The sequence below is a fragment of the Wasmannia auropunctata genome, unplaced genomic scaffold, assembly GCF_000956235.1.
Source record: "Wasmannia auropunctata unplaced genomic scaffold, wasmannia.A_1.0 LD335880.1, whole genome shotgun sequence".
NCBI classification, from domain to species: domain Eukaryota; kingdom Metazoa; phylum Arthropoda; class Insecta; order Hymenoptera; family Formicidae; genus Wasmannia; species Wasmannia auropunctata.
The window spans coordinates 27,413-53,446 of record NW_012027010.1 but is presented as its reverse complement, the minus strand read 5'-3'; the positions used below and the strand labels follow the sequence as shown (position 1 = coordinate 53,446).

At 37.1% G+C, this 26,034-nt stretch overlaps 1 protein-coding gene across 4 annotated transcripts in view; it reads right to left on the bottom strand.

Moving 5' to 3' along the window:
• LOC105455723 (protein FAM102A) overlaps positions 1-26,034 on the bottom strand; it is a 66,798-nt gene that overhangs the window by 38,442 nt on the left and 2,322 nt on the right. For all 4 annotated transcript variants that reach the window (XM_011699257.1, XM_011699258.1, XM_011699259.1 and 1 more), the window contains exon 2: positions 22,500-23,328. In XM_011699257.1, the coding sequence (XP_011697559.1) occupies positions 22,500-22,645 (146 nt within the window). In that variant the 5' untranslated portion in view covers positions 22,646-23,328. The remainder of the gene's footprint in view (positions 1-22,499; positions 23,329-26,034) is intronic.

The window sequence follows — 26,034 nt, the reverse complement described above, 5'->3', positions numbered from 1 at the left end:
CAATCGAGATACTTTCCTCGGTCCTCGGAACGAGGCCTGCGTAATTGATAGATTGGGAGAAAGGGATGAGAGACACGTTTGGACGTCCAGATATATTTTTTTTCTTCAAGAATTCGTCCCGCTTACGTATTCCCGGGTATCTCTCGTTTCCCCCAAGTTCTGTACGAAGAAAACTTCGAATCTGCCGTAATCTTCCGATCGGAATGCCCTGTTTTCACCTGAAATAATCTTGATAGACGAAGTATGCGAATTGAGTATGTAAATTTTGACATTTCAAATCAACGCTTTACATTTATAATTCGCGATCTAGTGAGTGAGTGCGAGTTGACTTCCAGTTGTATGCTGTATAAAATAGCAGCAGAAACGAACGCGCTTTTCGTGCGCATACACGGCATAATTCTGAGTCTGTCAAAGGAAAACTTCGAATAATTTATGATCAACAGGATTACTTTGGAAAGATACGTGAATTGTTTGAATACCATATAGCCATGACAATGGCAAAACATTTTAATTTCTAGTATTGCCTTTTTTTTATAGTCTGTTAATATTAGCGTTGGTCATGTTATACAACTTTTGTTAAATAAACGCGGCGATATTAATCGTTCTTAATCCTTTCGCGTTAAACGGATTACACGAAGTAAACAAATTGATAAAATATTTCACGATTTTATGAGTACATATTTATGAGAGACACAATGACGTATTGCTCGATGAGAGAACAATTGATTTATATTCTAAAGGTCTCAAGTTCGAATCTGATCGTCACCCCATATATATTTCGATTCTGTAGAGGAAATTAAATATAAAAAAGAAGAAGACAAAATCTGTTTCGCATAAACAAATTGGATATTAAATCCATATTAAAAAATATATATAGGTATATAGATTTTGTGCTTAACAAATTTCATGCCACGTCTTTTAAATGTCACCTCGAGCAATCTATTTTATCTATTCATCGAATCTCGTATAGACATGATAAATGTTCTTGAACTTACAAAAGATGACAAAATTTGCTGTAGTATTGGCTGCGAATCATTCATAAGATACTGAAATAGATATTCACACGTTCGTACGCCGCTCATAGCAATCTGCACTCTGTGCGCAGCCAAATATGAAAGTATCACTGTGCACACGCGATCCTTTTTTTAGGATTGTACACCGTGGCGGGCGATTTTTTTTTTATGTCAATTGTAAGTTATAAAAATAATATAATTCGTCGTAAAAGGGTATCAAATAAACGACAAATGTGCATGTTGCGCTTAATCTGACTTTTATGTAGTGGCATAAAAGAAGTTGGGAAGGAGCTCGGAATCTTGACAGTCCACCGTTTGTTGCCGGTTATCTTTATGGATTTTATTTTTCGCTTGTATCGTGGAAAATGACGTGCTTCTTGGAAGCGATGTATCACGATCTTGGCGTTGCACACGATTTGGCGACGTTATAGATAAGCTTAAGAGGAATCGATCTCGGGATTTACCGGGGACTGAACGTGGGATCACAAAACAAGTGAGATCTTTCTGTTTTCCCTTATAGCTGCGAGAAAATTAATTTTATTTCTTATCGTAAACGTGGATTTGTACGAACAGATTACAAATAAAAAAAAATAAACATACACATATAGAGATAAAGTTGAATATACGAGATTAGATAAATTCTAAAAAAGATATATAGAATATCCTTTCCTTCAATTAATATTTATTTAAACTGGTCAAACCGTATTAATGCTGTTCAAACGGGTTACACACGCGAAGTAAACAAACTGATAAAATATCTTCTCCGTCTGTATATTTAACGTAAATCGCCTTTGCATATCTGGGATTCTTAATCTGAGATTCTTAATTTAATTCAAAGTATGAGCTTATAAATTACTATTAAGTCTGAAAAATAATTTCAACTGGAACTGGAAAATCAACTTCGTTGTTAAGTTTCATAATATTACGTGCAGTGTACTTTGCCATTAGTAATTATACTACTATGCGTGACTCTGCAGGTGCACGCTCTATCGAATGGAAGAATAATGCATACTAATTCTCAAGATTGTTATGACACAAAATGCTGAGTAGAGACCTTACAAATTAAGTAAGAAATACAAGATAACGACGAGCAGGGCCGCATCAATAAGAAGTCAAATAATCGAAGAACAATCGTCTAAAGAGCAGGTTAATTCGTTTTTGTTATTCTTTCTTGAATGCACGTTTCCTTAACTACACTTGAAATATGGATCATATTTATTAATAAAAGACAACTTTTGGAAAGCGTGGTATGGCAATTTTCTTTTAATCATTTATCTCTCGCGATGTGTGTTAACGGGATGGAAAAATAATGGAGGTAGAGCTTAATTAGAAATTTATACCGCGGAGGCGTACATGACGATAAATGAGCGGTAATCTAATGTTGTACGGAGCTTTCATTGTCACGCTTGTTGCACGTTAGAGATCATCGTGAAATCAATAAATTGACACACAAACGTTCGTCCACGCGTTGGTAGCGTGACTCGGTCGTCGTTGCGACGCTGACAGCAAAGTGCAACAAGTGCAGCCGTGGAAAGGCTTCCGTTTTTTTATACACATTCAAAAGATTCTCAACGATAGCCTCGTCGGCGTAATTTCTAACTGCGCAGAGCAAAATTTACAAGCTAATATCATAGAGCAAAGTAAAAATATCTTTTCGTTTTCTTGTAAGATAAACAAAAAATTTCGTTTAAACAAGTTTACAGAAAATAAAGATACAAAAACGGGAATATAAAAATTCTGGGTCAACTAAGGCGTTGATAAAATTGACATTAATTAGCAACATGTTTCTAACTATATCTTCTTTCTACAAAACTTTTATACGTTATACATATAGATATTTTCAAAAAATATTTTAACATTATAATAGACTATACTTCACATGTAAAACTTCTTGTTATTTGATCCAACGTCATGGAACTTTCGTTAAAAACTTCACATCTAACTTTAGTTACAAAGATCGAGTTGCCATTGTACATTAACGCGTATTTCCTTAGGAACTACTTGTCAAGCCGACGCTTTCTTCGATGCCAGCAAAATACTTTTATATGAAAAGACCTCTTTGTCACCACGCAAAAACCATAGAGATGTTCCCATAGGGAAAGAAAACGCGGAATGCCATGTGGGCGGTCCATGGTAAATATTACGCGGCTAAGACGACGGAAGGGAAGGCGAGCACATGGTTTACATCCGAAGAAGCGGCCGCGTCGCGACCATACGACTGACATTTACCAGCTGTTACACTCCCGCAGCGTCAAAAGAACGCGAAGATAAGGAAAACATTGTTAACACACTACCAGTCGACGTGTTTGGCTCGCGTATCACGAATACTTGTTGAATCGTGGCCCAAGTTAGGAGAAAAGACTCAAGCATGAAAAGATATATAACATTTAAGAACGCCAAGAATAAAATATATGTGTATGTGTGTGTGCGGGTATGTATGAACGATTACTATAAAAACGTCTATAAAATAAGAAACGGAAACGTGTAAATAGTTTCTAATACATAATGAAATATATAAATAAACGTTAAAAAAAAAGGAGAATTTACGACTATCGAAAATTGGTATTTACTATTCCGCGCAATTTGTAACAAAATTCGGATCGACGCGACACAAAAGTACTAATTAAAATTATTCTCGTAAGTCTTCGCAACAATTATCACATCTGGTCGATTATCGATCGCCAGATGTCGTCGAGAACGATTGTATCGCGATGTCGTGTCTGTGCGCGTGCACAATGGAGCACGTGAAGGCGAGAGCTTAAGTGTGCACACACGCGTGCGTGCGTGCATGCGCGCATAGTGCGCGTATGTGCACGCGTATGTACACGGCCGGGTAATCAATAAGTCGCTCGAGACTGTCGGCTAAAATGGTGTTTAGTGCGAGGGTCGCTCTCGAAGAAAGCTGCAGAATGCCACCCGCTTTACACTTCGGTACGATAAATCGCCACTTTCCCCTCAACCGATAAACAAAATAACAAAGACGGAATTAAAAAGGAACGCGCGGATGGAGAAGGATATAAAATATAAATAAGATAGTTTTTTTAATATAATTTTTTGAAGAGATGCTGCAAGACCAGTTGCGCAAAACACTATTTGCTTTGACAAAATGAAGATTGATGTTGATTTTAGCATGGTTTGTGAACCCGAGCTTCATTTGTCAACCGAAGTGCAAGTTATATTGCAATATAAAAAAAATCTGTCAATAATTTACGCCATTTCAATAGAGTGTTGCGGCAATTTATCACTATTATTCGCGCTACACAATCACAATTTTGCATTGCAAAAGAAAATTTTTATGAAAATAAATAAAGACAACACGGAGATAAAGTAGTTTCACTATAAAGTTTATCTTCAATTCAATGATTTACGATGAAATTAATGACTAACGATGAGATTACGAAATATATATATACACCTAAGAGATTTATGACTGCAGAATCGAAAGAGATATTACTCTCTCTTATATCACTCTCTTCGTAATTATGTTGTATCTTGTGTTGCACGTAAAGATTGCTTCTGGACAATCATCACAATTTTAATGAACAAAGATTGAATAGATCCTAACAATTTTATTACATTTATTTCTATATCGAATTCGCGATTATTTTACGTTATTTCTATACCGCGAATTATTCATTTAAAGCATATCTTCCGTCTATTAATAATCGACTGTTAAACCGGTAACATTCTATCGCTATCATATCAACAGCTGTTTCACTTTTACGTCATTTACGCGACGATTCTGATTGCAAGCACGATTTTTCTCGCGAAGAACGATAACGTTGCACTCGCGAGATAAAGTGCCGCGATTTTTTTTTAAATTTTGTACACTGAGAAAAAAAATTACTTAAAACAAATAAATATGTTTCAGGTACCCCTCAAAGAAATAATTTTCTTGAAGCAAGTAAAATTTTTTTATTTTAAGTAAAAGTGTTTGCACTGAGAAAAAAAATTACTTAAAATAACAAAATTTTACTTGCTTCAAGAAATTATTTTTTTGAGGGGTACCTGAAACATATTTATTTGATTTAAGTAATTTTTTTTCTCAGTGTACGATTGAAACTTTAGAAGTGTAAAACTTTATCGACACGGGTTTTCGTTACGGTGCGAATTCCTGACGAGAATTCATATCGCACATGTTGCCGGCAGTACTTCAAGGCCGCGTCTGGATGGAAGTATTGGCCAAGGTTGAATAAACGGAATAAACGTCGTATTGAAGAATACGTTTCAACAACTGGCTCACTGATGATTGCGCCGGTAGAATATTGTTTAAATGAAATATTTCGATTCGATAATATGATACCTATTAGAGATAACATACGAGACGCTCTTTTTCAGAATTTTCCCTACGTGCTTGCAGATATCCGATACGCACAATATAATTTAAGACATAAAAGAATCATATTACAATTCGAAATCAATTGTAATATTTCTTGTTTAAAAATTTCATAGTATTCCACTTTTTACGATAAAATTTATATAATTTATATTCTCGATATTGAACGGATTTCACGTTATAAAAATTGTCTATATAGCTTTGTAACGTAAATTACGATTATGCGTTTACACAATATTCGTTTTAATCCGCAAACTATTAACTATACTGTATCACACAGCATTTTTTTTTATACCGCGCAATACGTTTTTCATTGAACTTATCTATTATATCGAAGCAGCGATTGAAGGTTTATGCTTTACGGCGGAATATGTCACTAGCGTTTCAAGGTAATCCGAAGAAAGGCTAGCCAAGTTCGGTTAAATCAATATCGAAAGAAATCTACGTGGTCCATAAAACGAGCTCGCGTCGGCATAACTTGACTACATATATGAAGAACAGTCCCTTCCCGAGCCTCAAGGAGCAATAAAGTTAAGAAGCAATCGCTGCAAATGAAATTCAGTGCGACCCCGAGAGAGAAACCGTAATTTCGCCAGCGGGAATGTTATTGCGCTTTTTTGCGGTGATATAAAACACGCGGTTAAGATCAGGTCGAGTCCACACAAGTGTAGTTTCCGATTCGGATGAATAAAAAAAATATGATTTGTCGCGTACGCGACAGTCTCTGCAAGGACGGCTCAAGACGGAAGGGGGTTAGGGGGTCAGGGGCGAACTGAATCGATGCCTAATCGATCGCAAAACTCAATTTAAGTGTTAGATTGGACATCAGAAAATCATTTACTTAAGTTCGCACTTGTATGTATATAAAACTTGAAATTTTAATGGAAACATTATTATATATTGATTCCTAAACGCGATATGGTATAGTTTCATATTGAGTTACATATTATGTAATATTCAACATACAGAGATATTTGTATATGTTTAATGACTTCGAACTGCCAATAGAATACTATCAACTGAATATTTTAACGATATTTTAGCAATTGCAAGCACGTTAGCCAAATGTTTCTTGAATTGCTAGGTAATAGTTCTTAAGCTTGTATCAGAGGTATTAGAGATTGAGAATTGGAAACTGGAAACTCTAGAATCCAATCAATTAGAATGAAACGAATTGAAATTAACTGATTGGTTAAAATCTAATTTTCAATTAGCAATCTACAATCTCTAATGCGTAGTCTGCTTAATATACATGATAATACCGACAAAGTGTACGTTAGTTGAATAAAATATTGTTTTGTTATATGTAGGTATATACTCAACATACATATAGAGATATTTGTACGTTTAATGACTTCGAATTGCTAACAGAATACTTCCAATTGAATATATTAGCGATATTTTAGCAATTGCAAATGTTATCCAAATGTTTCATGAATTGCTAGGTAATAATCTTAAGCTCACTCAGACGTATTAGAGACTGAGGATTGGAAACTGGAGATTAGAATTCAATCAATTAGAATGAAATGGATTAAAATTAAAACTAACTGATTGGTTAAAATCTATAACTTTAATTCCAATTTTCAATCTCTAATGCGTAATCTGATACGGGCTTTAATACACGTAATACTGCACACGGAAAGAATAATTTTGCTGAATCCAGATCTGAAAATAATTTTTGTTCAATAATCAAAATAATTTTGTGCGAAAGTCAAAGTGATTGCTAGAATATCTAAATGTTTTATAGCAATGCTTATCAGTTTTAACAATCTAACAAATTTTTTTGATAATTCAACTAAAAATTAATTTCAGATCTATTTTTAGCAAAATTTTTAGACCTTTCAACAAAATCATTCTTTTCGTGTGTGACAAAGTATAAGTATGTGCCAGTTGAACAGAATATTGTTTACATTTCTAAGAAAGCAAATCACAAAGTAAATTGTATAGTAAAGCGCGCCAATGAAATCCTATTAGAAATGAAACTAGACCATTACTCTGACCATACTCTATAGTCTATACATTCGCCAGTTTTACTTTCATTCTTTGGGGCGTTAACTGCCGTTTTACTATCCGCTGTAGTCGAATTTATAGATCTTTCAAAGTTAAAGAAGCTCAATATGGAAGATAAACATCCATCGTTTACGCATCGATTAAAAGGGCTTACAGAAAACGAAAGCTTTATTCAAATTTATTATTAATTAAAATATAATTAAAAGTAAATTAACGTATTCATGCTCTTAAAAAAAGAGAATATATAATTTTTTATGTTATTTTTCAGAAGAAACAAATGCAGCTTTCAGTAAGTTTGTGGTGGCAGGGCATTTCTATCCTAATTAATTCCGCGGCAGCAGCGAATGGTATTCACTTTTCGCGATTCGTTTCCTCTGTAAGTGCCGGCCATTTATCTTGAGGGTAAGAGAAAGGGGCGTTCAGCAGATTTGCGTGGGCGTTCAAGGTCAACGGAAGGCGGAAACGCCGTGCCGGCTCGTGCAATCGATGCCGGCAATCCGGATTATCGTTTGGCAGAGAGGAACCTCGCGGAGCTACGCCTTACGCCACTAGCGCTATGGTAAACTCATCGACTTATCTTCTTATCTCTCGAGCCTTCTTGCTTTTATTCTCCGGCTAATGATGCCGAAAAATGGAAGTTGTCACTTTGTCGCTCGCTCGGTCGCTCGTTCGAATGCACGATTGGCATTTCCATTCGATGCTTCAGCGAAGTTTGGCAGAAGAAAGATAACGGTGCTACCCTTACAGAGTTATCTCTCGCGCGAAAGGAAATAGAAATGTCAAACGCGCAAACTTTTTCGGAAAACTGCCTCGCTTCTTTGCGCCGCTCGATCGCGAGCTTCTCGCTCCTTCGATCCTACGAAAGCTCCAAACGAAACTCAATTCTTCCAGGAACTTTTTTGCTCGGGGAATTTCGAGTGAAAAACGAGCAAAGAAATCGATCTCGATTCTCAGTCGTTCGTCAGTTAGACAAGTGTGATAATTTCTAGACCGGGCGCATCACAAACAGCTCTCGGAATTCGCGAGAATTCCGAAAGGAACGTACGGGAATTAACAAGGTCTTGGGAAATTCAGCTCCCGGAAACATCTGCTCGCGTTTGCGCCCTGCAATCGAATTTCTTTGAACTGTTCATTAAACCATCAAGTTCCGGGAGTTTCGATATTACAACCCGTTCGCGCGTGTTGCAAGTCATCGATGCGAATCTTCGTGGGACAATAGAAGCTTTGGGCTAACCACGACGTCGAAGGACGTGCGTCCTGATCTAATGAATATTCAGGTCTGGGATATTTAGTGGCTCTTCCATGAAGAGCACGCATTGAAGACATTTCAATTAAAGTACGAACACATCTAGCTTTTCAATTGAAAGGAATGTTTGCATAGCGTTTTCAGTGAAACGTAAGCCAAACGTAGTCTGAAGTGTATATAATAGAATTCAATATAATCGACACGGAAAGTCACACAATTTTGTTGGAAAGTCAAAACGATTGTTAAAATATCAAAATGTTTTATAGCAACGCCTATCATTTTTAACTTTCCAACAAATTATTTTAATTATTAAACAAAAATAATTTTCAGATCTATATTTAGCAAAATTTTTAGACCTTTCAACAAAATCGTTCTTTCCGTGTATGGTCTATCTTGAGTTATAATAATCACGCAAGATAATAATAGCACGTTATTTAGCAGAAAAATTCTCATTGATATAAAAAAAAATAAAATATTAAATGTACTATAGGAATCTTTTACAACACAGAATTTTATTATTGTCATTTTCTTATTTTCTATCAGATTTAAAAATATTTACGCCATTTCGTGTTGAGCAAATGTGATCTACTGATAAACAATTAATTTACTGGGAATCGCCTCGAATTCTCAACAGTCGCCGCTTACCGTAACGGGTGTGATACACAGCCAATGAAATAACCACTGTGAAAATCGACGTCTGCTTCACTTCCGCGTCACAGTCACAATTTTCAAAAGGTAAACGATCGCGGTGGCTGGGAATATTCAATCGGGCAGGAAGTCCCGGAAGAAAGAAACGACTTCGCTTCCGGCGGTCCGTCTGTCAATCCTCTCTCGGAAGCACGCAGGAAGTGACAGAGCGCGAGACGAAGACGGAAATCAGGAACGATTACGTGAAAAATCGAGATATGAGAGAAGGTGACACGGAGGCAGACCGAGAGAAATGGTAACGGTAGAACAAAAAATTTTACCACCAAGTTTTTCACGCTCGACAAAGTTAAAACGCGACTGACAAAAAAAATCGCGAAAGAGAATATAGTCGAAAGAGCGATTTTTTCTCGTTATAATCACGGATCGCCCCAGTACAAATTGAATTGTACGATCCGTGAAAAAAAAAACGAAAGTGAACGTTTCTTGGAGAAATGTGTTTTTATTTGGCACCGGCGCAAAATGAATCGAGATGTACGAGTACCTAAAGCTCCAGCTATCGAACTTCCGAGAGAAGCACATTACCGCGGTAGTCTAAAGCTCGAAAAATGTTCCGTGAACCAAATACGTATGAAGGGAAAAAGATTATCGAAGTTATTGAACTTTAGCTAAAATAAAAGTACTGCAAGTATTTGAAAGTAAAGTATAGAAACTCTTTGTGGAACTCTGAAGTGTTTGAGCACTAAAACTCTGGGTAAACTACATTAACTCGTTCATATTGTTATTTAACTATAATTTTATATTGATTTTTCTGCAATGAAAGCTGGCAGATCGACGTTGTGTCGAGCAATTTTTGTACGTGTTTTTGCAATTTTGCAATTTTGTTACATATAATGTGTATCTGCTCGATGTTTCGTGCTCTCGCTAATACGGGATTTATGACGTTCGGATACTGTGAAATGCCCGAAATCGATTGTCGGATACGTAAATGTGTTTCGGGATTTTCTGTCGGATTAACTTGAAGATCCGAGCCGGTGAAAAACGGCCTGGTGAAAACCGGAGAAATCGAGCGTGATCCACCACCTCTTCGGACGATATCCATCAATGGGAAGTGGCCGGACGTGTTCTTCTCTTCGATCTTCTCCGATCTTCACCTGGCAAGCGTGAAGTAAAACTTCAAGCACACTTGCAACCTTGCTTTTTCAACGAGAAGCATTTTCGCTACGCGCGATTCATCATTAATGCTTGTCTGCGGTTTTTTATCGTTTTACGAAATTTACGATTGTATTTTTAATCTAGTTAGGCGCATTAATATAATTACTAAATTAAAGAAATAATATTAGATTATAATTTTATTTCACAATATTAATGTATTCTGTAAATTACGAATTATATATTAAGCTTCGCTTGTTATCCTTTTTTTTTAATTTATTGCATTTGTCTTTACGTCCATTTCTTAAGCAATAAAATATAGAAATGTGCAATTATGATATTTGAGAAATCAAAACTTCGAAGATCACTCCGCAAGAGAGATGGCAGTAATTTCCCAGAAACCGTGGGTTAAATTCAGGAAAGACTTATTCCCGGCGAGTGCAAAGTTCGCGTCAAGTTATCAGCATTCCGCGCGACCGTAACGGATAATGAGCTTTCCATTTATCTCGCGGACAAGATAGCGCGTTCTGCGAAGAGCGCGAACATGAAAGGCTTCGGCATACGTTTCGCCGGAAGTAAAGGCGATTGAGACGCGTGCGTGCGCGCGCGGTGGGCAAGGCGTCCACACGTGGAAAAAGTTCCCGTTTCTGGGTGTACATGCACGGCGCGTGACTTTCTGGTGGCGACGATACGCGTGTGAATGACGGCACGGTGCAGCCATCGGGCATTACGATTATTACGATCAAGTGACCGCGACGAGGACGCAGAATGGAGTGGCGGCCCTGCTCACGAGGACGACAGTCGGCCCACTTATGAATTACCGTTACTACTTGCCAGTTTGCGCAGGCGAAAGCCAACCGCAAGTGGTCGGGCGAGTGCATTCGAGGAGTGCATTCGAGAAGCGCACGGAAAACACTCGATCGTTTTGCGAGGTCATGCGCGCGATCGGGATGTATAAGGTACAATAGGCGAAGAAATCGGGAATTTGAGATCAGGATTCTCCACGGAATTAATTCACTACCTTAAATCTATATAGTATCAGTAATGTCGCAGAAAGTAGAACGGCACGTCATCGCTGCGGAAAATAGCTGAATTTCTCGCATTCAACGGCATAAGAGAACGGATTACTTGAAATTACATTAAATGGAATGATCACAATTACTTTTTTGTATAATCCAGCTCGTTTTTCCAGTCGAGGACGTTTCCCGATAATTGTGACTGCATTTCTCATTCGACCTGCGAAAAATGCTTGCATTTCCCGATTGAATATTTTTAAATTCTACCATCGTTGTCTAAGTGACACCTTCGTGTCTTCCTCCTTCTCCTCCTCCTCCTTCTTCTCTTCCTACTACAATAATTTTGAACATTTGAGCATCGTTAATACCGCGCACGATAATGATAATTGAATCGATGTCGCCGAGAGTTATACAAGCCAGAATACATGCGTGATATAATCTCGCAATTTCCCGCAACTAATACAGCACGGTGCATTACGGCTTACACGCGCACATATATTATGTGCACCCGATAATTGAGAAGCCAAGATCATCCTCGTAACGAGCGGCTTTACTTTGATAACTTCATACGCTCGTTTATCCCGCGCCGAGCGGCAATCCAATTCATAATTCGGGCGATGACCGGCGATATGTACTTTCGCTTTTCCTTGGTTGCGTATCGGTAGCTACATAACAATCGATCCCGGCGGCGGCACCGTGCCGTGTAAATGAGTAATACGGCCGTTGCTGCTGTGTTACATAATACATAATTGAAGATATCCTCGAGAAAACGTAATCGCTAAATTGTATAGGTATACTTAATGGGAAAAAATATATCGTGAGAGGAAATGTGATAAATGATCATAGATGGAATCTAAGCGTCTTGACAAAAGCTTTTTCTTCCACAATGTTTTAATTCTATTATTTATTAATTATGCATTTAAAAAGAAGTTATCCAAGAATATGAAAGATAATATCTTTATATTACAATCTTCGAAGGGGGGGGGGGGTTGGGTCAGGGTTTTATTTAAAGCATCATATACGATCAATTTTGCACTTTCGATATTCCTGGAAAATCCGTCAATTATAAATTATAAATATAAGTTTCATTTATTATGTATCAGAAAAGATATTTAAGAAGGACGAAAGTATACATAACGTAAGGCACTAGCATTACTGCTGCTATAAAGCCTACCAGAGAAATTTCAATTGAAATTAAATGAGTAGCAACGCAATATATAAATGTTATACATTATACAACTATAATTAAATTTACAATTACATTAAAATAGCGCGATATACGCGTATAAAACAAATTAATAAGAGAGAAAATAATTACAAAAATAATTACGCGTCGACTATCATCCATTACATTCAATTCTATTTTCAAGAGTATAACTAAACTGAAGGGAGAAACACGAAAGCATCAATTAGCACTGTTCTCAAAACAAAGATACAGTGGCATATCAGATGCAAAATGTAATTGTCACTAACAATAAATACTCTTGCACCGCGGTATACCTGACAATCACGCACAACAGACATGTTTGCACTCGTTTCGCTCATAATGGATTATAGAGCAAACTGCGGCAACTATCCCGTATCTTTAATGCATGTACATACATAGAATATCGGCGTAAATATGTAACGTGTTCGTTGGATTAATATTTTTTACGTAAAGTAAAAAATATTAATATTGCGGAAAATGTTTAGAATAGCGTGGAAAAAAAATGTTAATTAGAAAGTTCATAAAAGCGCTACAAACTTCCATATTTTTTTTTACGAAAGAAATCTATTTTGTTCTCACATTGTGAAAACAAAATGATAAATTACAAAGTATGAAGCAAAAGTTACGTTTATTTTTTGTGCACTATAAAATAAACATCGAATCAATACACATATGTATGTATGTATACCGACAATCTGATTGTGGCGGTACCGTTTACCGAGATAAACGATATCGGAACGATTACCTACAGGTGTCGGTGACACGTTGTATAAGCGGATCAATTGATACGTGTTACAACGTTGTCGGACACGAGGCAGCGGCACACGGTGTCGATCCCTTTATGCGACCCTTTCAATTCCCAACCCTATACGGCAAATATGCGCACGGGAACACGATATATCCCGTCTATCTTGACGCGCGCGTGCGTGCATCAACATAATCGCCCGCCGTTGGTACACGCAGAAATATTAATGTAACGCCCGCCGCTGCGCCGCCGGCCGCGCGGCTGCCGGAGCAGCCGTTGTAATCGGGCGTTTCCTCATCACGTATGAAGTGGTGTCAGGTCCTCGAGCGCGACCGGGCCGGCGGCGCGACCGGTCGGTCACTTCCACCGCAGGGACACCGTCGACACCGTATACGACAGGACATTGTCCATTATCATCGCATGCCAACCTCCTCCTAATTTTCTCCCTCCTTTTTCCCTGCCCGTCGTCCGTGCCGTCGTCGTCGCTCGTAAATCTCCTCGCGGCTCGCCAAGATAAAATGGACCGCGGGAATCGAAAATCCCCCGTTGGACACGATCGTAAAGAAACCCAAGCCGATTTTATATATTTCGGTTACGACCGTCGTGGGAGAAACCGTGAAACCGCTTCTCACCTTGGATTTGTAAGTCTAAGTTTCCCTTTTATTTCGCGATCGTATAATCAAAAATTCTGAAAGGAAGGCCTTCTACACCGCGATATTTCGTATTTAAAATACGCCCGTAAATTATACGGGAAGTATAATTGGATTCCTATCTTTTAATGGTAGTATCCATTTCATGAAAAAAAAGTGATCACGATTTTAAAGATACTTCTTATATTTCTTTCTTGTTATCCCACGTAGAAACTTTGATTCAATTTGAACTTCTAGAGAAAGTAATTAGAAAAGCGAGAGAGAAAAAGAAGAAAAAAGAGAAAAAAATTATCTCGGCTAACTAATCCAGATCTGACGGATAAAATAAAAAAATATTCAAAGTTCTCTGTACATACGTCCCTGTGCAATGGAACAAATTTCAAAAGTAGATGAATTATTATTTTTTTTCTTTCCACTCGACGCGAAGACGCTAGAATTTCTCATTAACGTGCCTAATAATTTCTCATCGCCGTTCTCTCTGTTCCCTGCGTTCCGCTATATTATCGATTTCTTGTCGACCGTAAATTTGGAGATTCGCCGCATCGTCGCGTGGGATTTTCGCTCCGAGTTTAGCCGAATAGAGGGGTCTGGGAGACGTTTTCGCGGAAGGTCATGGTTCAAAGTGGCGCAGCTGACGGAAGTTAAGGACGACGGACAAGGCAGTTACTACTAACTTTAAGCGCTTATCTCGATCCGATTATAAAGCTCGGTCTACCATTCTGTCGTCCAACGTGCAATTCAACGCCATTTATTTTACAGATGTAATTCAGATTAAACTTTTGTTCTGTGAAGAAACTTAAAGAGCAAAACGTGAAGTGAAGCCGACTATTATCGCAAAATATATGATCAAATATTTTTTTTTGTAATTTGAATATACGCAAAAACATTCTTTTTGCTTCAATATTGAATAACTCGGTGAAAAAAAAATCGCACAATGCTCTACAAAAAAAGCAAATTAATTTAAAATAAAGATTTACTATTTCAAAGCTGTAAACTCTGCATTTGTGCGCGAGTTTTAGTTCACACCGTGGAGCTTTATAAAATTTGTAAAAATTTATGAAATTTGATGCATCTCCGTTTGTGTAATTGCATAAAAACGTCAGTATGATTATTTTCTAAATTTTCGATCTGAAAAGTAGAGACTTTAAGTTGTAAAGTGTCTTCTTTAAACATCTCGATAGGATCATTTTCTATGAGTTACAGTCTCTCGAATTTATCTATTTTTAGAGAGATTAGGTAATCCTTTTTTTTGCGTGGTATATATGTATATTATTTTGTCGTATAGATTCACTAAGTACATTATTCTACTTATTGATGTTTCTCTTACGTTACGAATGCAAAGAAATAAATCCAAGCATGTTGGACAGCAGCTATTTTAGGATTTCAAAAGTTATTACTTGCTCATCCATTTCTTCATAATCTAAAGAGGTTTCGCTCGAGGAAGGCTCTCGCGTCAGAATAGGAAATCGCTTCCCCCTTTGCTACAGCGAGATGCATAAATAACTGCGCAGCCACCGCAAGATAGGATATTTCTGTGGGTTGAATGCATTTTTTCGCGGTGTACAAATCATCATTTTTGCGAATGGGGCAAGTTCTCGCACAGTTAGCGAGTCGAAAAAAAAAAGAAGAACCGAGACTAGTTTTCGCCGGACTGAATACTCGTTGAATTTCAGTTTTCCGTTCTAGGCGCGAGCGTGGCTAGAATATTGCACAAAGCCCGCAATGAATTACTGGCTCTGTATTAACCGCGAACGCCCTCAACGCATAGACTGTCTTAAAGTACAATGTGGAGCTCCATCGCAGCATCGACCCCCTTCCCCCACCTTTGTCCCCGTTTCTATCGCCGCTTGTCGTTTTGATTTCAAATGTCAATTAATTGCTGCCGGTTTCGCCGAGCCGGCTGTTATTCCTCGCCATGACACTTGCAATTTGCTTTATCCAACACTGATGCTATTTATTAAGTGCAGCCCTAATTAGTAAGTGCCGTGTATTAACTCCTCCAGCGTTTGCTCTATAACGAGCGTTATTTTTCTCATACGTAATGCAGTTCTAAGTGCGTATTCTATAAAAATATCGTTTCAATTCGCGAAACGCGTCCTGTGTTATGGTCTAAATTTCATGTAGTGTCGTCTATTAATTTTAGATGAGCTAATAAATCACTCTTTCTGTAAATGACTCAGATTATCAAGAAGTAGAGGCAAAAATAGCATGCTATACATTCTGACCGCATCTCGTGCCAACTGCAGTTCTTATCAACTTCTGAGAATTCATATTTATATTCAAGTTGCATGCACAAAATATCTGGAGAGGCTCCATTGCTTTCATTTATATATATTTCTTAAGAAGTTAACTAGGTATTTTATTAACGAAAATCTAATCTTTGACGTTGCCTTTCATCGAAACTTTTTAATTGTTAAACTTAAATATTCCGATACTTATAGTTAAAGCACAAATTAAAATTCCGCTAATTGAAGTTAAAATCTTCTCAAACGCTTGCGAGATAATAGAATTTCGCTACGCATCCGTGCAGCGTAAAGCTAGTTAAATAAAACTCCCGTGCACAGAACAAAGTATGCTGTAATACATACTTTCGGTAGCGGAACAATATAAAAAAAAACAAAATTAAATTCTAAAATTATGGTCTCCGTAAAGTTGAACGGAGCGTAGGCGACTATGGGATGCCTAAAGACTCGTGACAGTCATACTTATGTTAGCGTGTTAAATGCGCGTCGGAAATGTGGGTCAATGCGGTATCGTACTATGTAATTCTTTGTTATGACTGAGAACGCAGTGAAGTGCAACATGTAATTAATTAGCAACTAAATGAACGTTCCGTAAGCCAGCACAGTGTGATGCTTAATAATTCACTTGTTAAATCATGATTGATGCGATAATACGCGTGTAATTAATATTAACTCGTAAAAAAAAATTATTTTTCGCGACAGATCCAGAGGATCTTAGATATAAGCTGTAGCGAGAGAATTTTTCGCATTTGCGCGATTAATAAAATTTTTCATTATCTCTTGCACTTTCAGATATCGACGGACACTTTCTAGGCTACATCGAAGAAACAGTTCTACCAGCTGTTCACGTTAATTGATCATTTTTTTCCTTGAGAAGCGCATAAAGACGATGCATTTATCTTATATGCAGTATACTGACATTTACTTGTTATAGCTAATCGATAAATATACTGATAGATTAGTATACAGAATTATTAGAAACCTTGTCACGACCTTGCTTCGCATTTTTCAACTGTGTTTTTCTGTAAAAATTTAATCGCTCTATGTAGAATTATAACATAAAAATATAAAGGCAATATAAATATACCCTTTTTTTTAATCGCATCCTTGCGTACCATATTCTGTATCTTTTTTTATAACTTAAAATCAGAAACGGCTTTAACGAGAAAGCCCCTACGCGTCGCAAATAGAATTTATTATTACTTCCTGGATCTGAATTACTTTTAGAGTGCAAGACAATTGAGGAAAGTTAAAAATAACCAGAAAACTCTCCTAAGCGTTATAAATCTCCAACGTGTCTTCCAATTTTGAATTATCTCTGTAAAAGTATCGGGATGCCATTGTTGGTATAAGAAAAACTTTGAAATTGCACAAGCAGCCGATAGGAGAAATCGTCCAGAACTTGTTGTACGACGGGATTAAACTGAATCAAAGTTTTCTAAGAAATAGCGTATCAGAAATACCAATGTGGGAATTAATGACGCGCAAATAACCGATCAATCTGCTTAACCTGCATAATTATTAGAGTAATTAAGAATATAAGCGAGACAGATTTGCAGAATTGCTCGAATAAGCTTTCGTTAATTAATAACTAAAATTAAATATATATATTTTAATAATTAATTAACTAAAAGCTTATTCAATTCAGCCTGTAAATCTATTTTATATATATTTATCTATATATATACATAATTTTATATATACATATTTCAAATTCTATATTATTCTATGTATGTAATTCTGATGCATATACAACTTTTGCTTTTTTTTCACAAAAGACAAAAGACTGCAATTTTATATAAATGCAGAATACCAATATTTATAATTAAAATTTATAATTAAATTTTTTAAAAATATTTTCCGATATTAAAATATTATTTTTCAGACGTAATAAATGAAGTGATTTATCTATATACCAATCAATGGATATTTAACTTTTTTCAAATCCAATAAGTATATCTATGTATGCCAAATATTTGCAAACACACACATGCACACATATCGCGACAACGAATGATTCTAATTGGATTTAACACAACATGTTAACGTTTCTTTCACTTCGTGGCTAGGATACAAGATCACAGTTCGTTAGCGGCTTAATTAACGTGGAGAAGAAATTAGAAAGGGGGAATTCAAGAAGGACTACGTATATATCTATAGACGAAACAGAAAGCGACCAGACAATTAATGAGCACGACGCTATTATCGTGCAATGGAACTCTTTTTTTTTTCCTAGGAGGAGTCGATACTAGTACGACCGGAACGCTTTTCATGGAAGCTCCATTCTGATACAAGTGTAATAGTGCCGTTCTCGTGTCGCTCAACGAGCACGCCGATATCCGAAATAAAAGCGGCGGTTGTAAAAAGCAGTTTCACGCGGATGCGACCGGTATACGTCATATAGAGTCGGATCATTTTTGCGCGACTGGTTTTATCGACTTCGTTATTCTACTATGAACGGAAATATATATCACACGGCGAAGAAGTGAAACGAATATTCGGAAACGGAGAAATAATTTCGAAAGTGAAAGAATAGTATCCTCGCGAAAAATATGCAACGCGCATTTCTTTACATACATATATATACACACACACACACACACACACACACACACACACACACACACACACACACATTTTATATATATATATATATATATATACACAAAATGCATTTATGTTTACTTTCTAGCAAAAATATCGTTCGAAATTTGAAAAGATAATACACAAAAAATAACACTTCGGAATATGCCACTTCTGAGAAAAAAAAATAACGCTTCACGTTTCACCATTATCTTGCATGCGGTGAAATGCGTCGTTAAGCAGAAACGGTTACACAAATGACGGTGGAATTTATGCTGTACGCACTTGCACACACAGAAACATTATACTACTTAGAAAGAGAGAGAGAAAGAGAGAGAGACAGAGAGGGAAAAAGAAGAAAGCATACGACACCGCGTATAACGCACGGGATACAAACATCGCAGTGTTAGTTCTCTCGCTAGTGAGACAATAGCTCGTTTTGTTAAACAGCGTGGGCACTCTTTGAACTCCACAGTTTTCGATTTATTGTATTCGACGTCACGAGTTCCACGAAAAAGCAGGGGCATGCTAATAGCCACTGTAAATCCGTTAATTTCACACTTTGAGTGCGCACGGAAAAGTCAAAGACAAAACGGCTAAAATTAAAAGGCATGCCTCTATAGACAACGAAAAAAAAACGCTATGTACATATTCACGAATTTAACTAGGAAAGTTTTAATCGTATGGCATGCGCTGAGTGGCCCAGATTTCCCGCAGTTCTTTCACGGGATGAGCCGTGCCACGGTCCACAAAAACGGTTTGGAAACGATCCTATTTAGGACGTAGGATTTTATACTACCGCGCGATATATCCCCCCCCCCTCTCTCTCTCTCTCTCTCTCTCTCCGATATGTACCATCGATTTCAAGTGGATTGGATCGCGATCAAATCGACTGGAGCTTTACTTTCAGTAGCGTTCAGCGGCGGTTATTAATAGGGAAAGAGAGTGCTCGGTTGTGTGCAGAAGCGAGAACGCATTGTTCTGAGAAATCTCGTGTGTTCTTGCACGTTTAAAGAGAGGTCGCGTTTAATAAGCAAGCAGCAAAGAAGCGAAAATAATGGCAGAAAGTGGTTGAGATAGCGACGCGATCAACAGTCACGCGAGACGTGCTGGCGTCTGATAATTCGCAGAATATCAGTGGAAAACGTATAAATATAAATTGCGAAACGTAAATTAACGATCTCGTGAACGTGATGCGCATCATTTTGGCGGTAGCGAACGTCCGGCTATTTATCTAACGCATTCAGAGATTTGTCCGTTTCGACAAATCGGAATTTACTAGATTTACGTAACTCTTACTGCATTGTTGTATATACAATTACACACAACGGTGTCAACATAAATTACATCACGGGAAAACACTGGTATTTCAACGCACGTTTGTCGAAAATAAATGTATATTGTTCAAAATTGCTATTATGATTACTAATATAATTTAATCGTCAATACAATCATGATGTAATAAAAATTCGTAACAGGTGTAAATATAGAAATACCATTATTTTCCAATTTATTTCCAATTATTTTGCGAAGTTTCCTATTATTTTAATCAATCAATGCACTATCAATAACCCAATGTTATGACATTTGTGTTTAATATTTATGAAAATACGTTCTCTTTAATTTATACACGGAAAGAACGATTTTGTTGAAAGGTCTAAAAATTTTGCTAAATACAGATCTGAAAATAATTTGTGTTCATTAATCAAAATAATTTGTTGGAAAGTTAAAAATATATAGGCGTTACTATAAAACATTTTGCTATTCTAGCAATCGTTTTGACTTTCCAACAAAATTATTTAGATTGTTGAACAAAAATTATTTTCTAATCTGAATCCAGCAAAATTGTTCTTTCCGTGTACAATCAAATTAACGAAATTTATGTTAATACCTTCCCAAGATAGATACTTCCAAGATACGTTCGCAATAATTCGAGTAATACATGTGTTTATCGTAAATACGCGCGCGTTTCGCGTAACTATGTATATCCGTTTCACTAGCGGCCTATGCTCCCTAGTCTTAAGACCGCTGTTTAAGCGCCCTAAAGCTTGAACAGTCTTCGAGGTGGAGACTATCTAGAGCCGTACGAGCTTCCGGCTTGGTTCAACGGCGTTTTAATGGTTCATCAGAAAAAGCAAACTGCGCGCCGCGCTAAATATAGGTCTCTCGACTATGGCGGGCCATTATATACGCTCGCGAATTCCATACGGGCGTCTTACGGCGTCTCGCCATAAGAGAATCCTAACGTGCGTGCGTTTCCGCGTCATCGCCGAGAATAAAATTTTCAGTTTAACTCGTGCTTCTCTCGTCGATATATAATGCCGAGATACAATGGGTAGCCTTTCAAGACAAAAAAGGGTAATAAACATTTCCAAGATTAGAAAAGAAGCTAATTGCACGTTGCTGCTCCTATCATTTCGCGAAATAGAATTACTCGAAAATACGTAGATTTCAAAAGAGGATATATATAAAATATAAGCGTGGCGACATCAGTTCTGTGGGACTAACCTACAAAACGTTACATGCAGACGTTACGTTATATAGGTACAGATGTTACGTCGACATTACATACACGGTCTCTCAACTTCGAAACGATCGAAGGCACTCCACGTTTTTGAATATTAAAGTCACGAAACAAATAAATTTTTTACACATTAAAATGCAAGCATATTTCGCTCGCTATTTTTCTAAATTATAAATTTACGAGGATTCTCTATCTGTCCACGCTGAAAATCGATAAAGCAATTTATTTATTCGGATAACGAACGAAACTAATCGATATTAATAAAAAAATCAGAGAGTTAACGGAGCTGGTACAATGCAACGGATAACGAGGTGAAATAGGCATGTACCGCGAGAACCGCATTCCCGAGTGCATAGAAAGGTGACGTTATACATTATTATATAGCACAAAAATGCAAAGTTCACCGCGCTGGGCATAGTTGAAGTCTTTATTTCCGTCGAGAATCTATTTCTGGAAAGTCTCGAGTTCTATGGACGGGCAATATAAATCTTGATAATCATCATAACAATTTTTCATGATAAAACGCCAACGCTGTTTGCCGCAACATTACAGACAGGAAACAAAGTTCCGCTAGATTAACGCTCGCTGATATAAATAAATATTAAATGCTGAACATCACGTGCTTGTAACTAATTACGATAAATTAATAATACCCTCGAAATTCGCGAAATGCACGACGTATTGTTAAAATTAGTTCATTTATATATAGATATCAATGTATAAATATATCGAAAATTGTATATTACTCCATGAGATATTGGGAAATAATCATTTCGTATACGTGGATATACATTAATATGTGTTCAGAATTTATACGGTGTGTTCATAAAACAAAATGCACCATATAAAAAACAAAAACGTGATATTAAATCAACTCGTTGATGATTTATTGATTTTTACTATTAATCACATTCAAAGCTTCGGTTTTAACGTACTTTAATAAAATCCTATTAAATTATAAGATAGAATGTATAATCCTTTCGTCGCAGACAAAATGTAAAATTAGTACAATTCACGTATATGAATCAATTAAATCCGTAAAATACCAACTCGTTGATTCAATTCAATTCTGGCTCGTCGCTGGCGTTCAACGGCAAGCATATATCTCCGAATAGTATAGAACACTCACCTGGTGGAATGATCGACGAAGGAACCGCCGTCCAGGAGCCTCAGCTTGGCGAAAAGCACGGCATTGACAAATGGCACCGCCGTGAGCTCCTCGAGGTCGACCTCCACCGAGAATTTGTACTTTTTCTTCTTCATCATGAAGGCCATCTCACTGAGGCCGGGGCACCGCACTTTGAATCCTATCGCGTGTAACGCGCGAGTTCTCGAACAAATCCTATAGTAAGCGGGACACCTCGAATCTCTGCCCACCTGTGTCTCTGCGGAGATCCCTTCCCCCTCCCCCCTCCCTCAAGCGACACTACCTTGGCGTCCTTGACTTCGATTCAACGATCGCGGGTGATCCCGGCGGCCGATCGATGCATACGGCCGATTTCGCGACTTCCTGGAAATCGCGGGTTCGTTCGCGTCCCCTTCGACTATCGCCTCGCGGTTTTACGCGCCATCGGCCTCACTGACGACGACGTTCCGCGCGGGAAAGTCATGCCCGACGTTTCAATTACCGGAAAATGCAGACCGGGAGACGCAAGCTGAAGCCCTCCGCTCGACTGTCCGCGGAGCTCCTCGGTTTCTCGGTTCGCGCGATCGAGATTGCCTTTCCACGACGACGGCGGCGGAGGATTACGCCGCGCGATTTCCGCCACCGGGTATTCCTCCCCGGAAGAGGAACGTCTTAGGAGCGAGTGCGACGTGGCGGACGGCGGCTTCGTGATCCCGCGGATGCTTCATCGGACGTCGCTCGTCGTTCTCACGCCGATCGACGTCGCCAACGAGATTTTTTAGGAGGAAGAAATGCAGCTGGCGCACTTGCACACCATCCTCATCGTCTGGAACTGCAAGCAAAATTCGAATGTTAAATTTGTGCGAACGTACGGAGCGAAACGGTGCGGTGGCAAATGGGGGGAAAGTAACCGGTTTACGTGGCAGAAAAGAAAACGTTGGCGCAACTCACTTGTTGCGCGAAAAAACGAGCGAATGAGCATAATGCGCACGATAAAATTCATTAAAAATCTAGTGAACTCGAAATGCAATTACTCCTCATATATCGTTTGCGATTAATCCTCATCGACGTCGCATTTTTCGGATAATTATGAAAACTGCGCGAGTCCTGTTTAGTATTCCATATAATAATACATGAAAATTCTTCTATCAAAATTGGAGTTAAAAATATTGTGCATATGTGTTGCATGGCATTCAATGTGTAAACTAATAACAAATAAAATGTAATAAACATCGACAATAAACTCATCATATAACAAAAATCAATATGTACTTGTTTTTCTAGATCTAGATCATGCACATACATTACACATGCACATTATAGATTACACATAAGATTATTGTTATTAGATGTTAATCAAATAAACAAATTCATTCTGTTTATTTACAAACGATCAATATATCGAAATTTGAACAACAGTAGCCGATATTAATGCTCGAAATAAATGTAAAATATGAAATTAATATCAGAGAATATATTCACATAAATATATATGTATACATATGTATGCTTGCATTTTAATGTGTAATACACGGAGAGAATTTTATTTTAAAATTTACCTTGAGAATCATGTTAATCATAGGACAATATAGTATTTCAACGAATTTTATGTAATTTTCGTTATTTTTTTTAATATATACTATAAAACAAATTTATTGTAGTGTACAGTAAAATTTATTGTAGTGCACAGTAAAAGTTGCCGAAATATATTGTCCCACAATTTACATGATTTTAGGATAAATTTTAAAAGGAAACTCTCTCCATGAACGCGTAATACGATAACGAATTCTTACGCTATAAATTTAGAAGGCAAGATTCGCACGTATTTTAATATCACAGTACTTTCCATAGATCTGTTCCCAATCAGTTCCCAATCAAATAAATATATGCAGAATGAAATATTCATTAAACCGAGATTACAGCAACAATGACTTTAAAGGCAGCACAATAGCACAATTGAATACGCGATTGCGGAATTAAATGAACGTGTCAGAAAAATACTAATCTACGTGTATACTTGACGGAAGCAGAAATCGCCCGAATCGTTATCTTTCACAATTTGCGGAAGACATCAAGATAACATCCTAAGTTTGTCAATATTTTGTGTACCGTTTGTATTGCCAGATTTTTAAATAACGTAAATATCGTGCTTTTTTTTAAGTACATGGCGATTCATTTAATGGAACGAAAAACGTTATATAAACTTTTTTTCCCAAACAGAGATTATTATTAACTTGTGTTAACTTGCATAAAGAGAAAGAGAAAGATCAAAATACGATTTAGCAGTAGCAGATACTTAATATACATTACTGTCATTTAAGTAAATGGCCATGAAAGCCACACGCCGCAAGTACTTTATTCAGCACAGAATACAACGTTCCTCACTTCTTTGTGTTACAGAGTGATTTGACAATTTGCAAATCGTGACAGAACTTGTCGCGCGGCGAGACACGAGAGAAATGCAAGCTGCATAACGGCTAATTAGAAGAACGAATGAATATGCTAATTGTGCTCGGAAATGCGAACGAAGCCCGTTCCTTCCTGGGATCGAGTTTCGGGATGCGAACTGGGTGAGCGTGACGCAGTGACGTGACGCACCAACGGCTAATGCAGGGTACGTCGAATATAAACACAACCGCAATAACCAGCGCCAACCGAAAAAGCACGGTCCAACCCATACGAGACAGAAATTTAAGCAATCAAAGAGGAGGGGGAGGGGGAATGACGCTCTAGAATTATGAAGACCAACGGACAGCGATAAAAATGTTTGAAAGCCGCTTGACGCAGCAGAAAAATTAAATGCTTTCAACGCGTCGAGAAGCGTTTCAACAGACGTCTCATCGCGATTTAAAATTTATGACGGAAGAACAAAATATATCCTTTGATAAATTTATAGTATACGTTTGTAAAACATGGTTATGAAAATTAAGAATATCCGAATTGTCAAATAAATTGGAAATATGTATATAATATATATTATAAATATACATGATATATACATACAGAAAATATTATAATTTAGATTCTCATCCGAGTCTCTCCGCACTTCTCACGGGGAAAAAAATGTGTAATAAATTAATTTCCTTTTCATCAAGTTAGAGTAGGTACTTCTAAACTTTGTGATAATTGAGTAATAATAAAATATTTCTTATACATATTAATTTTTAAAAACGCGAACAAGTGACGGAACTTTATATCCTTTTAATTTAGATATCTTTACAAAATTAAGAAATATTTCTTTAATATCATTTTATTTAAATACAGAACTTAACAAAGATATTTAAGTATGAAATTTTAAAAAGATTGAAAAAAATAATTTTCAATTTCACCAAAGAAAAAATTCAATTCAAAATTGATTAAAAAATCGAAAATTTCTGAATAATTCCAAGATTTTACAAAAATTCTGGCATGAACTGTTGACAATTAAACTAATTCAAATTGATTTGATATATATGTACTTATAGTAGCATATATATGAAAACGAATTTTTACCATAGCTCGCCGCTTTGTGTGTGTGTGTGTGTGTGTGTGTGTGTGT